General features: G+C 32.0%; 3 protein-coding genes across 6 annotated transcripts in view; 1 reads left to right on the top strand and 2 right to left on the bottom strand.

Annotated features, from left to right (window-relative positions):
• Positions 1-159: 159 nt before the first annotated feature.
• Positions 160-2,216, bottom strand: LOC108768043 (HIG1 domain family member 1A, mitochondrial). Of its 3 annotated transcripts, none has more exons than XM_018518259.1 (3): positions 2,124-2,216; positions 485-620; positions 160-403 (listed from the first exon to the last, which is right to left on the bottom strand). In XM_018518259.1, exons 2-3 carry the CDS (start codon positions 579-581, stop codon positions 216-218), a joined length of 285 nt encoding a protein of 94 aa, XP_018373761.1. In that variant the 5' UTR covers positions 582-620; positions 2,124-2,216; the 3' UTR covers positions 160-215. The 3 variants fall into 3 exon arrangements, with proteins under 3 accessions (XP_018373761.1, XP_018373760.1, XP_018373763.1); XM_018518258.1 differs by lacking the exon at positions 2,124-2,216 and adding an exon at positions 1,434-1,469; XM_018518261.1 differs by lacking the exon at positions 2,124-2,216 and adding an exon at positions 1,430-1,452.
• A 1,529-nt stretch (positions 2,217-3,745) lies between these two features.
• Nbr (exonuclease mut-7 homolog) lies at positions 3,746-10,122 on the top strand. The gene is made up of 13 exons (XM_018518328.1): positions 3,746-4,111; positions 4,191-4,331; positions 4,706-4,896; positions 5,118-5,356; positions 5,442-5,623; positions 5,860-6,048; positions 6,115-6,312; positions 6,407-6,556; positions 6,758-7,036; positions 7,140-7,288; positions 7,878-8,618; positions 8,682-8,872; positions 8,966-10,122. The coding sequence occupies exons 1-13, from the start codon at positions 4,009-4,011 to the stop codon at positions 9,327-9,329; spliced, it is 3,117 nt and encodes a 1,038-aa protein (XP_018373830.1). The 5' UTR covers positions 3,746-4,008; the 3' UTR covers positions 9,330-10,122.
• A 937-nt stretch (positions 10,123-11,059) lies between these two features.
• The window catches only part of Spg7 (SPG7 matrix AAA peptidase subunit, paraplegin), a 5,737-nt gene continuing 4,614 nt past the window's right edge, over positions 11,060-12,182 (bottom strand). Inside the window, exon 9 of one of the 2 annotated variants that reach the window (XM_018518329.1) lies at positions 11,060-11,307. In XM_018518329.1, coding sequence (XP_018373831.1) covers positions 11,143-11,307 — 165 coding nt within the window. In that variant the 3' untranslated portion in view covers positions 11,060-11,142. The other variant, XM_018518330.1, reaches the window with a different exon arrangement.

The raw sequence follows: 12,182 nt of genomic DNA, 5'->3' as shown, positions 1-12,182 counted from the left end.
GGTCACTAATAAACATTAATATACATATTTTACTACTATTAGCTAATAAGAATAAAATCAATAATGTTATTAGAAATATAATTAAAGTCGGAAAAAGCATGTAATAAAATAATTACATATATTACGATTTTTAAATAAATAATGACAATATACTTTTTACATTTCTCTAATTCCTATTTTATTAAACAATTAAGCTATTAATTTAGCATTAAGCATCATGGTTCTTTTTCATCGTGCAAGACATACTTCCTTATCATGTGATATCCCATTCCTATTGTCAGAAAAGCTATTGCTGTTCCTTGGGCAGCAACTCGGAGTTGTAGTAAATATAACTGTGTAGATATCTTTTTCTTCTTAAACGCATAAACACCATAGCCACAGATACCTGCTAAACTTATTAAACCTATTTAAAAAGCAATACATGCATTAGATATTAATGATAAATATTTATATTTTAGGTATATGTTTAAAAAAGCTCACATACTTGCAATAAGAAATGGTGACTTTTGTCCTTTCTGTAACAATTTCTCTGACAAAGTTTGATCTATTATTGTGTCTCTCTCATCGCCAGTAGTAGCCATTTTTAAAAAAGAATATAGTGATAACTATTAACTGCTAACCTGAAAATGGTGTGATTCATTCTGGATTAATTTGGTTATAAAATGTACGTAGATTAAAAGTTTTGTATAAAAGGAAAAAATAAATCATTTTCAAAAAAAAATTTATCTTATAGATAGTTTTGTTTATAAACATTTACCACTTCTGTGTGTTTAAGTTTTTTAATATTAAATTAATAAAATGTAAAGATATAAATATAATAACCGCTAAATAATTTCTATCAGAGCAGCATAATTTTGTCCGTATTACGCATTACAACAACAGTGTTTCATAGTTCCGTTGATTATACAATTTAATTTCCTTTTTCAATTTCATTTGAATTATTCAAATTCATTTGAATTCAAACATCATTAGATGCCATCATATACAATAAAATTTAAATTTTTCCAAGTATACATAATTTTACAAAATTTTATTAAAAAATAAAACAATTTAACATTTTTGTAGTTTCCATTACTATAGTCACGAGATGTGACTGTTGCTTTAATTACGTGTGCTCACAGTTAATTCGAGATTGTCACAATGATTAATAATCTTAATAATTAAATTTTGTTTATTTCTTTCAACATTTTAGAATTAAAAATTAATACACATTATATTCATCAACTGAATGCTTTCTAGCAAGGACACAGTCAGACACTGTGTAACACGTGAAAACAGTGAATCGTTTCATCCTTGTTTAACGTAGGCAAATAACAAGGATGTAATGATTCATTGTGTTACACTGTGTCCGACTGTGTCCTTGCTGGAGAGCACCCATTATCTGGTAATGAACAGACATAAATTCGATAATTATTTAGAATACTCCTACCCACTCTTCAATTTTGATGAAATTCGGCTCAATCGATGCAGTTTTGCATGAAACGAAAGAATCTGACAGAAACAAGTGTCGCTCTGCCCCGCTCTGAACAGAGATATTAATCGTTAAAGTTGACGACTATTCAGGTTAGGAAAATTGCGGCTATGAAAAAGAAGACGAGACCTTCTGGACCCTTCTCTGATGGCTGAGATGGCTCTGATAGCGGAGAATTCCTTCTCTCTCCTCACGCCGCGGGCTAGAGGAGCTGGGGGAAGGGGAGGGCGAGAAGAACGGAATTCTCGGCAATCGCCAATCACAATTCGCGAAGTACAAGCCCATGTACGTGTCGAGGTCAAGGACAGCGAAAGGTTCCCGCTCCGCTCCCGCTACAGTTTCCGTAAAATCAAAGACTATTTTTTTTTTTTTTATTAAATCTCGCTTTGTATGCCAGGTTGAAAACCCATGAATGATTCCACAAAAGTTTACAACTTTTCACATATAGCAAGAACAGAGGAAGGCCTTTTTCATGGCTGTGATAGATTTCCTAACCTGAAAAGTCGTCAATTTTAACGATTAATATCTAGGTTCACGGGGCAGAGCGACACTTTTCTGCCAGATTCATTCATTTCACGAAAAAAAAAACACGTCAATTGATATATTTTTAATCCAATTTTATGATTCTGTATACTGAACTAAATTATATTACCCAGATTACTTTGCACAGAGGATCAGACATGTAAGTAACATTCCTATATTATATGAATATAAATAGTTCAGTCGAGTTCTCAGCAATCTCAGCGAGTTAGCGCCGTTAACGGAGTTCTAAGGGTGCCGTCACATGCGGCGTAACCTGCCTAAGCGTAATGGCTTCTGCACACTGGACGGGGAAACGCTTGCCGCGCGGCAAAATGTGATGCGGCGGTAGCCAATAAGCTTACAGCTCCTAATGCGTTCATTGGTTACCGCGTCTCATTTTGCCACGCGACAAGCGTTTCCGCGTCCAGTGTGCAGGAGCCATAACCTGCGTATTCCAGTAATTTACTAGAATACGCCATTCTGAAAGCCGGCATTCACATTGGGCGTATTTCGCGGAAGATTAAACTTGCAGGCTTTTTGTTTGACACGTTTAAACCGCATCGCAGATTACCACGATCAATCATTGTTTCACGGCTTGTCGATGGTTCGTCGGTTTGCCTGTTCGCATTTTGATTCGATTGACAACCAGACCTCTCTTTTTCAAAACGTTTTTCTTTGTTAGAATCTTGGCTAGACTGTCTAGAATCTGAATAAGAATAGCTTTCCTTCGTATTGCAGGACTTCCTCGAGTGCAATAGATCTGTAACAGATTATTGAAGCTTTATCGCGGATATCAACGAAACCGATTTATTTACTGATGTTGTTATTAAATGTAAGAAATATATTCTTAACAGATTTCTCTCCATGTAGTCATAGGTCAATGCACAATGTTTTGTCAATCTACAACTACTACGACTTACGTTCTACAATTCAGTTATGAATGTTATGATCGCTTTGTGTTTAGGCCCATAAACGGTACGTGGGTACGTCTGTCATATTGTCGCACATGGACGGAATCCACACATAAGGTGCGTTCCGTATCGCGTATGATGTGCATGATGCATCCATTGTCCTTGTTTAACATTTGGTGAGCAACAAGGATAAACGATGCATTATGCGAGAAACGGAAGGCACCCATAGACATTGCTCAAGATCATAGACTTGCAAGATAAGCTGGAAACACAATAGACACAGGCAATAGGCATAGGCAACAGTTAATAACGAGCCATCCAATCTCAGAGCTCTGGGATATAATATCGAACTTAAACTCCAAATCTCTGATTGGACGGCTCGTTATTCCCTGTTGCCTGTGTCTATTGTGTTTCCAGCTTTACAGCCAACATAAAGGCTCCCTAACCTTGCATCCGATTTGCGTCGTGCGACGCTCTGCAACCAATCAGAAAACAGGATTCCGATGGATTTTGCTTCGTATCATCGGAATTCTGTTTTCTGATTGGTTGCAGGGCGTCGTACGACGAAAATCGGATACAGGGTGAACCCAGCAATATACCCTCGTGGGTGGAATAGTGATCTTTGTCGTACATACGTACAACAAATTAATATTAAGCCCTAATCTTAATAGCGGGAAAACAAGCATCATGTGTCGTCGGCTTAAGAAAGTTACTAGTTGGTACGAGTATCAAATGAGATCGATGTAAATTAGGGCACTAGGCCTTTGAGAACAACACTAGCGTAAAGTGGCGCAAACTTCAGAGGGTACGATACTGTATGTACTACGTTACGATACGATACGATAGAGTACGAACATGGGTGGGTAAAGAGGTTCGGCGAACGTTTTTTCTCGTCGATATTGCGACGTAGGGTCAAATGAGTATCATCTCTTTGTTATTCTCTTGTTTCTTATATTACGATTATCCGTGTTCTTCCATGATATTCTCTATTGTCGACTTTTGGAGTGTTCCCAAGGCGAGAATATCCGAATTTGCTATATTCTCGACAGCCGACATATTAGTCAACGACGGACGAAATTCAAAATCGTCAAGAATTTCCAAGTGATGAGCCGACGTCAGAAGACTGATATGGATCTGTTGTTCTTCTCTTCTATCGATGAAGCCACGAAGATATGGCTTGATACTCTGCATCGGATGTGGACGCTGTGTAAGCATTTAATTTTATCTTCTATATATATTTTATCACTCGATCGCGTACATTAAATGTGCAATCGTATCAATCGTAGGGAAAAAATGCGATGGTGTCAGCAAAACATTGACGGATTACTTCGAGACGGCTCCAAATCCATATCTTAGCACATTAAGAATTATGGTCAACGTTTCGGATTTTGATCACATGACAAACAGCAAGTCGCTTGCATTTGCAGGTTTATTTTTTATACTTTTTATATAAAATATGTTTGCAATATATGATATTTAACAGTTATAATTTTTGTAATTTATTAACTTGGCTAACATAGAAGAAATACTATGTAATAATTCATGTTAAGAACATACATCTCCAACGACTTTGATGATTACATGAAAAAAAATGCATATAAACTAATCAAAATTAGTTTCCATTTTTGTTTCTACATATAAAAATTAAGATAACATGTTTCTCAATGTACATAATTTATACAAGTAATTTCCTATAATTGTTAGACAATATTTTGAGAGAGAAAGATATATCGTGTGTGATAGACTTCAATTCTAATCTCTTGAAAATCATAGGCTTCTTGTAATTTCGATTGTATTTCAGTGATAGAAGAGTTTTCAAATTGGATAGAAGAAAGAAAAGAAGGATACAAGGAATTTCTTGTTCCTGATTTGAAACTAGCAGCATTTAAATTAGTAAGACAAAAACATATGAAACAGATGGTGTTAATGGAGAAGATATCTGTTATATATGATTTTGTGGAACACAAAGATATATTCCTACATACGATAAAGGTGTGTTGCTAGAAATATAACTATCTGTTTTGTATTTATGTACACAACTATATGTGTATATATATATATATATATATATACACACACACACACACACAAACACAATTTCTATTTCAAACAGCCACTTACTTATATATATATATATATACACATACATGCGTGTGTGTGCATATATATATATATATATACACCCACATACATACATACATATACTTTTTCAGGATATAATACAAGAAAAAGAATATAAAGAAGCTGCACAATATATAGCAATGCTACAATTGCAAAGTCATTTTATGGATCCACAAATATTATTACTACCTCTTATACTACAAAATAAATTACAAATAGTTGACAAATTTTTAACAGGTTGTCCAGAGGTTCAAAAATCCTTAACAACTTATTTAGACAATTTAATAGCACCGGGAAAAAACGTACAGATTATATTGGAACAATTTGTTTAGTAAGTAATATATTAATTTTTATTAAACACCCAAATCTAACAATTGTTATATAATGGAGATTTTTACTGAGGCAAATTTTTTCAGTACAAATGATATACCAGAAGTTAAGATATCATTGACACAAATTCGCCCAATAACGAAGCTCATTGCACGTTTAATAAAGCAATATAATTTATCACCCGATGTATGCCCTCATTTAAATACAAAACGGAACGAAGGAGCATTGCAATTTCTTATACATAAACGCTATGTGGATAATAGTTTAAGTAATTATCTATATTATGATAAATAACTTTTTCTATATTACGATTTATAGGGTACGGTCAACGATGCTACAAATGCTTTAAAGCAATTTTTGATTCGTCAATTTATAAAATTCTTTTTTCTAATTGGTCAACCAAACGCTTCGAAACATTTGTAGTGAGACTTTCACCGCAGCCTTAGAAAGATTATTCTCACATAAAAATAAAAATTTTTTTATTTAATTGTTTTTGTTATGTAGATATTGCCAGTTGGAGAGAAATGGTAAGAGAAGCAGTAGGAAACGATGCCAAATTACAAACAGAGTTGCTAAGTATGTTAATTAACGCTAATGATGCACAAGAAGGATTATATTGGGCAAAGGAGTACGAAATACCTAAAGATGAATGGCCATGGGCTATTGTACATATAGAAGAACAGAATGCACCATGTAATGCTTTTACCTATATTTTTATATTTGCATTTTGAAAAATGTCTATAATATTATAGTTTGCAGTGGTAAATGAGGGCGCTTCGACAAGTAGAGATAAAACCTGGGAACCAAGTGAGGATAATGTAAATTATCATATTTTAAAATTACCGAGAGAAAACATCAAATTAGTAGATGATGGACGATTATTCGAAGAATTCCTTGATAATGGCTTGAGGGATGTTAATATAGTTGGAATTGATTTAGAGTGGAAACCTAGCTTTGGTAATTATAATCAAAACCTGAACATATGAATAAGATACAGAATAATAATATATAATTTTAATTTAATTAAAGTAAAATGCATATATTTTATCAGGAACTAAACAACCTGAACTAGCACTTATGCAAGTAGCTACTGAGGATAACGTCTACATTCTGGATATAACTACTATTGGCGATAAATTACTTGAACTCTGGAATGAACTTGGTCTTGTATTATTTGGAAATAAAGATATTATCAAGATTGGTATGTGTTTTCAATTATCTAAAATAGTATATTGTCTGTATTATTTTAATACATATTTTGATACAATGTATATATGTGTTATATTTTACATTTATTTTGGAAATAGAATTAATTTTATGATACAAATGACATATTCAATAATACAAATGTGAGAGATATTGAAATTGTATATTAATAATAATATAATAATTTTTCATATAGGCTTTGGAATAGCACAAGACATGACTGTAATACGTAATAGTTTACCTGCCCTATCGTCCATTAAAACACACGGCCAAGGATATCTTGATTTGATGCTTTTATGGAGAAAATTAGTAGAAGAATACAATTTTGTTTTCCCATACAAAGGTGATCCAAATTTCACAAACAGAAGTTTAAGTAAACTTGTGGAATTATGTTTCGGACAAAGACTCGATAAGTCTGATCAGTTTTCAAATTGGGAACTGAGACCATTGAGGGAAAGTCAAATAATATACGCTGGTTAGTAATCGTTTTTATATCTTCTATTTAATTTGATTAATATATGATCTTCTCCATTACTACACATATATATGTGTGTGTATGTGTGTTTATTATGTGACAGCACTAGACGCATATTGTTTGTTGGAAATATACAATGTACTAGCAGATTATTCAGCAGATATGGCCATACCGTTTGAAGATATTTGTGCTGAAATACAGCATATTCCGCATGCACATACAAAGACTAATGCGAATAAAACTGCACATAAGGTATAAGTTGCAATAAATTATATTAATACATGAATGTAACATAATAACGCTTTAATAAAAAAAAAAAGCGGTAATTTTTTTCATTTAAAGATGAATGGAAAAATATTCCATATAATCTGACGAAAATATTATCTTTATTATGAGGGAAAACCTTTTATTGTTAGATGTATATCTTTATTTCTTCCTTTGCTATATTATCCTTCAAAGCCACAGAATAATTGATTTATTTAAATATATACAATATGTTTGTCTTTATCTTCTTTTATATAAGAATAAACGTTTTAACTCCTCATCTGCAATCATATTTTTACTCTCTCCGTCCAGCACAAGTTGTTTTTTTTTCCTGTTGTAGGCTTTCAAGAAATGTAAACAAATTCAAGGTTAAAACATTACCAAATAGATTTTTAACAAGATATTTTAGAAAGGGGAAACTAGAGACTTTGCTGTTCTCTTTATTTTGGAGAAATTTAAAAGTGAAATTTTGTTTGCTTATGCCAAAACAGATTGCAGATAGAGGGTTAACAAAATATGTTAGATTGATTTAATTATATTTCTCATATTAGAGACTTCATTATTGACTGTTTTATAGAAATATACATATTCAAATCCACCAATACCTAATAAAGACAATGAGGATTATCGCATGAATGTAGTAGGAACTTCACCAAAATATGGTATAGCACACAAGTCTACATTCAAATATGGGTATAATAATAAACAGAATCAAAGTAAATCTGTATATCGTGAATCAACCAGTGACAACAGATATGATAACCAGAGAAAATATGATAATCACGATAATCATAATCATGACAGAAGTGCACATACTAGAATAATCCAAATAGTTAATGATAGAAGACGCGATGACCAAAGACGATATGATAATCATAATCAGAATAAACACGCAAATGCCAGAATGAGTCAGACATCCAACGGAAGATATGACAATCAGAAAAGATATGATAATTACGATAATCATAATAAATATGATACCCAGAGTAGACGTGGTGGTAATCAAGGTAGACGCGATAATTATAATAGATATGACAAACAGGATAGATGGGAAGATATTCAAGGTAGACGAAATACTCCAAATAGACAAAATAATACGAATAAACCCGAGTCCGTACAACGACGGAATTGCGATTCAATCCCTGCACATACATGGCGCGTTGTATGCGATTCGATGTTGGGTGGTTTAAGCAGCAAATTGCGCATGTGTGGCATAGATTGTATACATGTATTATTTGATCAAGGAGGAGATGATTCCGCGAGACTGGCAATGCGCGAAAATAGGATTCTATTAACGCGTAACAAGAATTATGAAAAAGTAAGATCTGTTCTTATATTATGTTAACATTAATTTAGATCTTATTTCAATATTCTCTATTAGTTTAAGCAGTATCTACCGCTGGAGAATTGCTATAGAATAATGGCCGACACAGCTGACAACCAACTACGTGAAGTTTTAAATTACTTCGGTATTGTGGTAACACAGAATGATATTTTCAGCCGATGCCAAATATGTAATTTCGACGAATTCGTGAAAGTTCCAAAGAAGCTAATGGATCGTCTTATGCAAAGGTGAATTAATTTATTGACTTATTTATATATACATATATCTATCTTCTTTCCTTTTTTTCAATTACATATAATAAAAATTTTATTTTGATCTAGCTTCGTGAAAATTATAAGAAGAAACAATTATCGAGTATTGCCTAATCGAGCTGATAATAATACGTTAGAAACAGATGCCGATAATTCCGATTTGAACGATGATTTTGAAGTTGTTCGAAATCCGAATAATCATTTTACAAATAGCGAACATCGTACATGGCGTTTGTCCATAGATACTCTTGACATTGACGCTTGTACGACCAGATACAACATGCGAATACAAATTGATAAAGTCCCACTAAACGTACTGAAAAATGTACAGATTTTTTACATCTGTGAGCATTGTGGAAAGGTTTATTGGGACGGCTCGCACTTGGAGCGAGCTCTTAATGGAGTTATCAAAGATTTAATTGTTAAACAATAAGAATCGATATTAAATGTGATAGAGGTGCAGAGAATGGAAGTTACTTTTCCGTGTTACTTTTACAGTTACTTTTTATAATAATTTTTTATAATAATGTTGTAATTTTTTATGATATATGTTGTAATAATGATCAACTAAGCGCTAGAGTTACCCCAAGAAGTCATTTTGAAAAGTAAATTGCCATTACGCGTTACTTATTGAAAAAAGTAATAAGTAACGAGTAACGCCGTAAAGTTACTCATTACAAGTTACATTCAAAAATAACGAGTTACAAATTGCGAGTTATTTTTTCACTAACGAATGACTTCCCACGTTATAAGTAACTACTGACTGTTCCAACTCTCATGTTACATTAACATAATAAAAAATTCGCAACGTTATTACCAAATCGTTATTACAACAAGGTAATTAGGTAACTGAGTAACAGTAAATAGTTACTTTCATTCCCTGTAGAGGTGCATGCTTAAAGAACTGGGTACATATACGAATTATTCGGAATTAATTCCGATCGGAATTATTCAATTATTCCCTAGATTTTTATTGTGTTTTCTAAGGGAAACGGAATAATGTCGATCGGAATTCATTCTGGCTTGTTCCACAATAGGTGCCCTGGCAAGGCACAAATAAAAAATCAAAATCGTCCTTAGTTCGAAACTTCAAGTAAACACTAACTGTTCCTACAATTTATAATGCCAATGATAAATATGTAATATTATCTCGCTTATTCAAGATACCCGGCCACAGTAATGTGTGGCATAGACATATAATTGTATTGTTGTATTATTACCGTTATTCCTTATTTTTTTTTTTTTTTAGTATAATATATTCTATTTTGTTTATTTTAGCTGTGTTATATACATAACGTCATAAACTAATATAGTCTGATCAACTTTATTTTGACAAAATTGATCATCATATTGATCACATTGTATTACGATAAACTATCTTTTCTTAAATAATTTAATGATTACTGCTAATAACTATATATCATCTTAATATATAAATATTATAAATTATTAAATGATCTAAATAATTTTTTAGAATTTATATTTCTAATATTCCTTTTTAATATTGAGAGATAAAATAATGATTTTTCCGAAATATAAATTATTTCAAGATTAATAAGAACCACAGATAAGCAGCTTGAGTTGCAACTTCTGTTACACGACATGTTTGACGTATATTAATATTTTTTGTATAAAAACAAATCAAGTCAAGTACTTAAAGTATCTACTTTACTGCATATTTAATCTTACAATTATCTCTCTAAAATTCATAACAAAAATGCCCGTTAAAGTTCAAAACAATGTTTAATTTTTCGACATAAAGTATATCTTAATTATTCATACACAATATATACATATATTTAAAAAGAAAAGTACGTGTATCTATTTTTATTGAAAAAAAAAACGAGAAAAAAGTACTAACGACCATATGAAGCATTTTAGATTTAACAATTTTTTAAATCTACATTTCCTATATTTTTCAACTATGTATGTGTCATAGCAAAACTTTATTTCTACTTAAATAACGAAATAAAAATATAATTCTTCCACTTCCTTGATTTTAATTATTACCACTATTTAAATTTAGTTTTGTGCCATAGAAATTAGATGCGATGCACGATACATGAATAAAGAATATACACGTAGTGTGCGTGCGTGCGTGTGTGTATGTGTGAGATAAAAGGTATTTTACAAATCTATGAAATTTATTAAAAAATAGTTTAATATATTCAATGTAAATCTATTTTATCTCTTACTAATTTTTATACAGAATATAAATATCTATATAACAAATTTGAATACATCTCTCACTCTACAGGTTCTCTCTCTACCGACGGGGATTCTCTAGCTGGATCAGAATTTTCAAATTCTGCTGGTTCTACAAGTCGCTTCTTTCCATAGGGTGGCGGTCCAATTAATTTTTCCACGTCGTCATAGAATAATGTTTCCTTCTTCAATAGAGCTTCTGCAAGCTGTGCTCAATAAAAATATTTAGTAAAACTTCTGTTAGGGAACTCCCTCCACCTTGACCTTGACATATGTCAAGATCATAACCGTGATATTCAAAAGGTTTTAGTCGTTGTTTATTAAAGTTATCAACAAAAGTTTAAAAAAAAGATGATTTTTGGTTGTTAGTCTATGTGAAACCTTGCTTTGCGTTTTTATACGAATGTGCGTGTCCATTTATGTTTTAAATCAAATCTTCGCCTTATTAAATGAATGAGTCTGCAACATATTAAAAATAATGAAAATTGAAAAGATCAAGACAGCTCTCTATGCAAAGTAAGGGCGTATATTGAATATAACATTGAGACATTACCGTTTCTTTTGATATCTATTAAATCTTAATCTTACTAAATATAAATTAGTCTATAATATACTAAAAATAATGAAAGCTGAAAATATTGAATAAAGTAAGGGCATATCATGCATGCTACAAGCAAAGCCATAGCACATATTGCTATCGATAATACATATTCATTCATATTCTTTTCTTTTTTAATCACAATACACTTTAATTCCTATTATATTTTTTGTCAATTGAAAGTTATTAATATGATAGGCAAGGAGAAGGATGGACTGCCTCCCACCTCCCTTCTTCACCTGAGTGCACCACATACTGGGAGATACATGCTTCTTCCGGAGCCCAGTAATTGATGCTCGTATCAGATTACGGATTGACGATTACGATTAACGGTTGCCCAGTTCTATTTAAACCAATCACGATGTAGCAAGTCTATTGTAATTGGCTGAAATACAACCGGGTAACAGTCAATCATCATTGTCAACCCGTAGTCTGATACTCTAATGGTGTTTGTATGAAACAATATATATATATATATATATA

The sequence above is a fragment of the Trachymyrmex cornetzi genome, unplaced genomic scaffold, assembly GCF_001594075.2.
Source record: "Trachymyrmex cornetzi isolate Tcor2-1 unplaced genomic scaffold, Tcor1.1 scaffold748, whole genome shotgun sequence".
NCBI lineage: Eukaryota > Metazoa > Arthropoda > Insecta > Hymenoptera > Formicidae > Trachymyrmex > Trachymyrmex cornetzi.
Note: the sequence above shows the minus strand (reverse complement) of the source record. Positions and strands in the feature narration are given on the sequence as shown.

What these genes read in the sequence shown, in the direction of transcription:
- LOC108768043 (XM_018518259.1), bottom strand. Translation starts at nt 581, where the DNA reads ATGGCTACTACTGGCGATGAGAGAGACACAATAATAGATCAAACTTTG. An exon ending in GTCACCATTTCTTATTGCAA is followed by an intron (nt 404 to 484) that starts GTATGTGAGCTT and finishes CTTTTTAAATAG; the next exon opens with GTTTAATAAGTTTAGCAGGT.
- Nbr (XM_018518328.1), top strand. Translation starts at nt 4,009, where the DNA reads ATGAGCCGACGTCAGAAGACTGATATGGATCTGTTGTTCTTCTCTTCT. An exon ending in AGAGTGGAAACCTAGCTTTG is followed by an intron (nt 6,313 to 6,406) that starts GTAATTATAATC and finishes ATATTTTATCAG; the next exon opens with GAACTAAACAACCTGAACTA. An exon ending in AAGTCAAATAATATACGCTG is followed by an intron (nt 7,037 to 7,139) that starts GTTAGTAATCGT and finishes ATTATGTGACAG; the next exon opens with CACTAGACGCATATTGTTTG.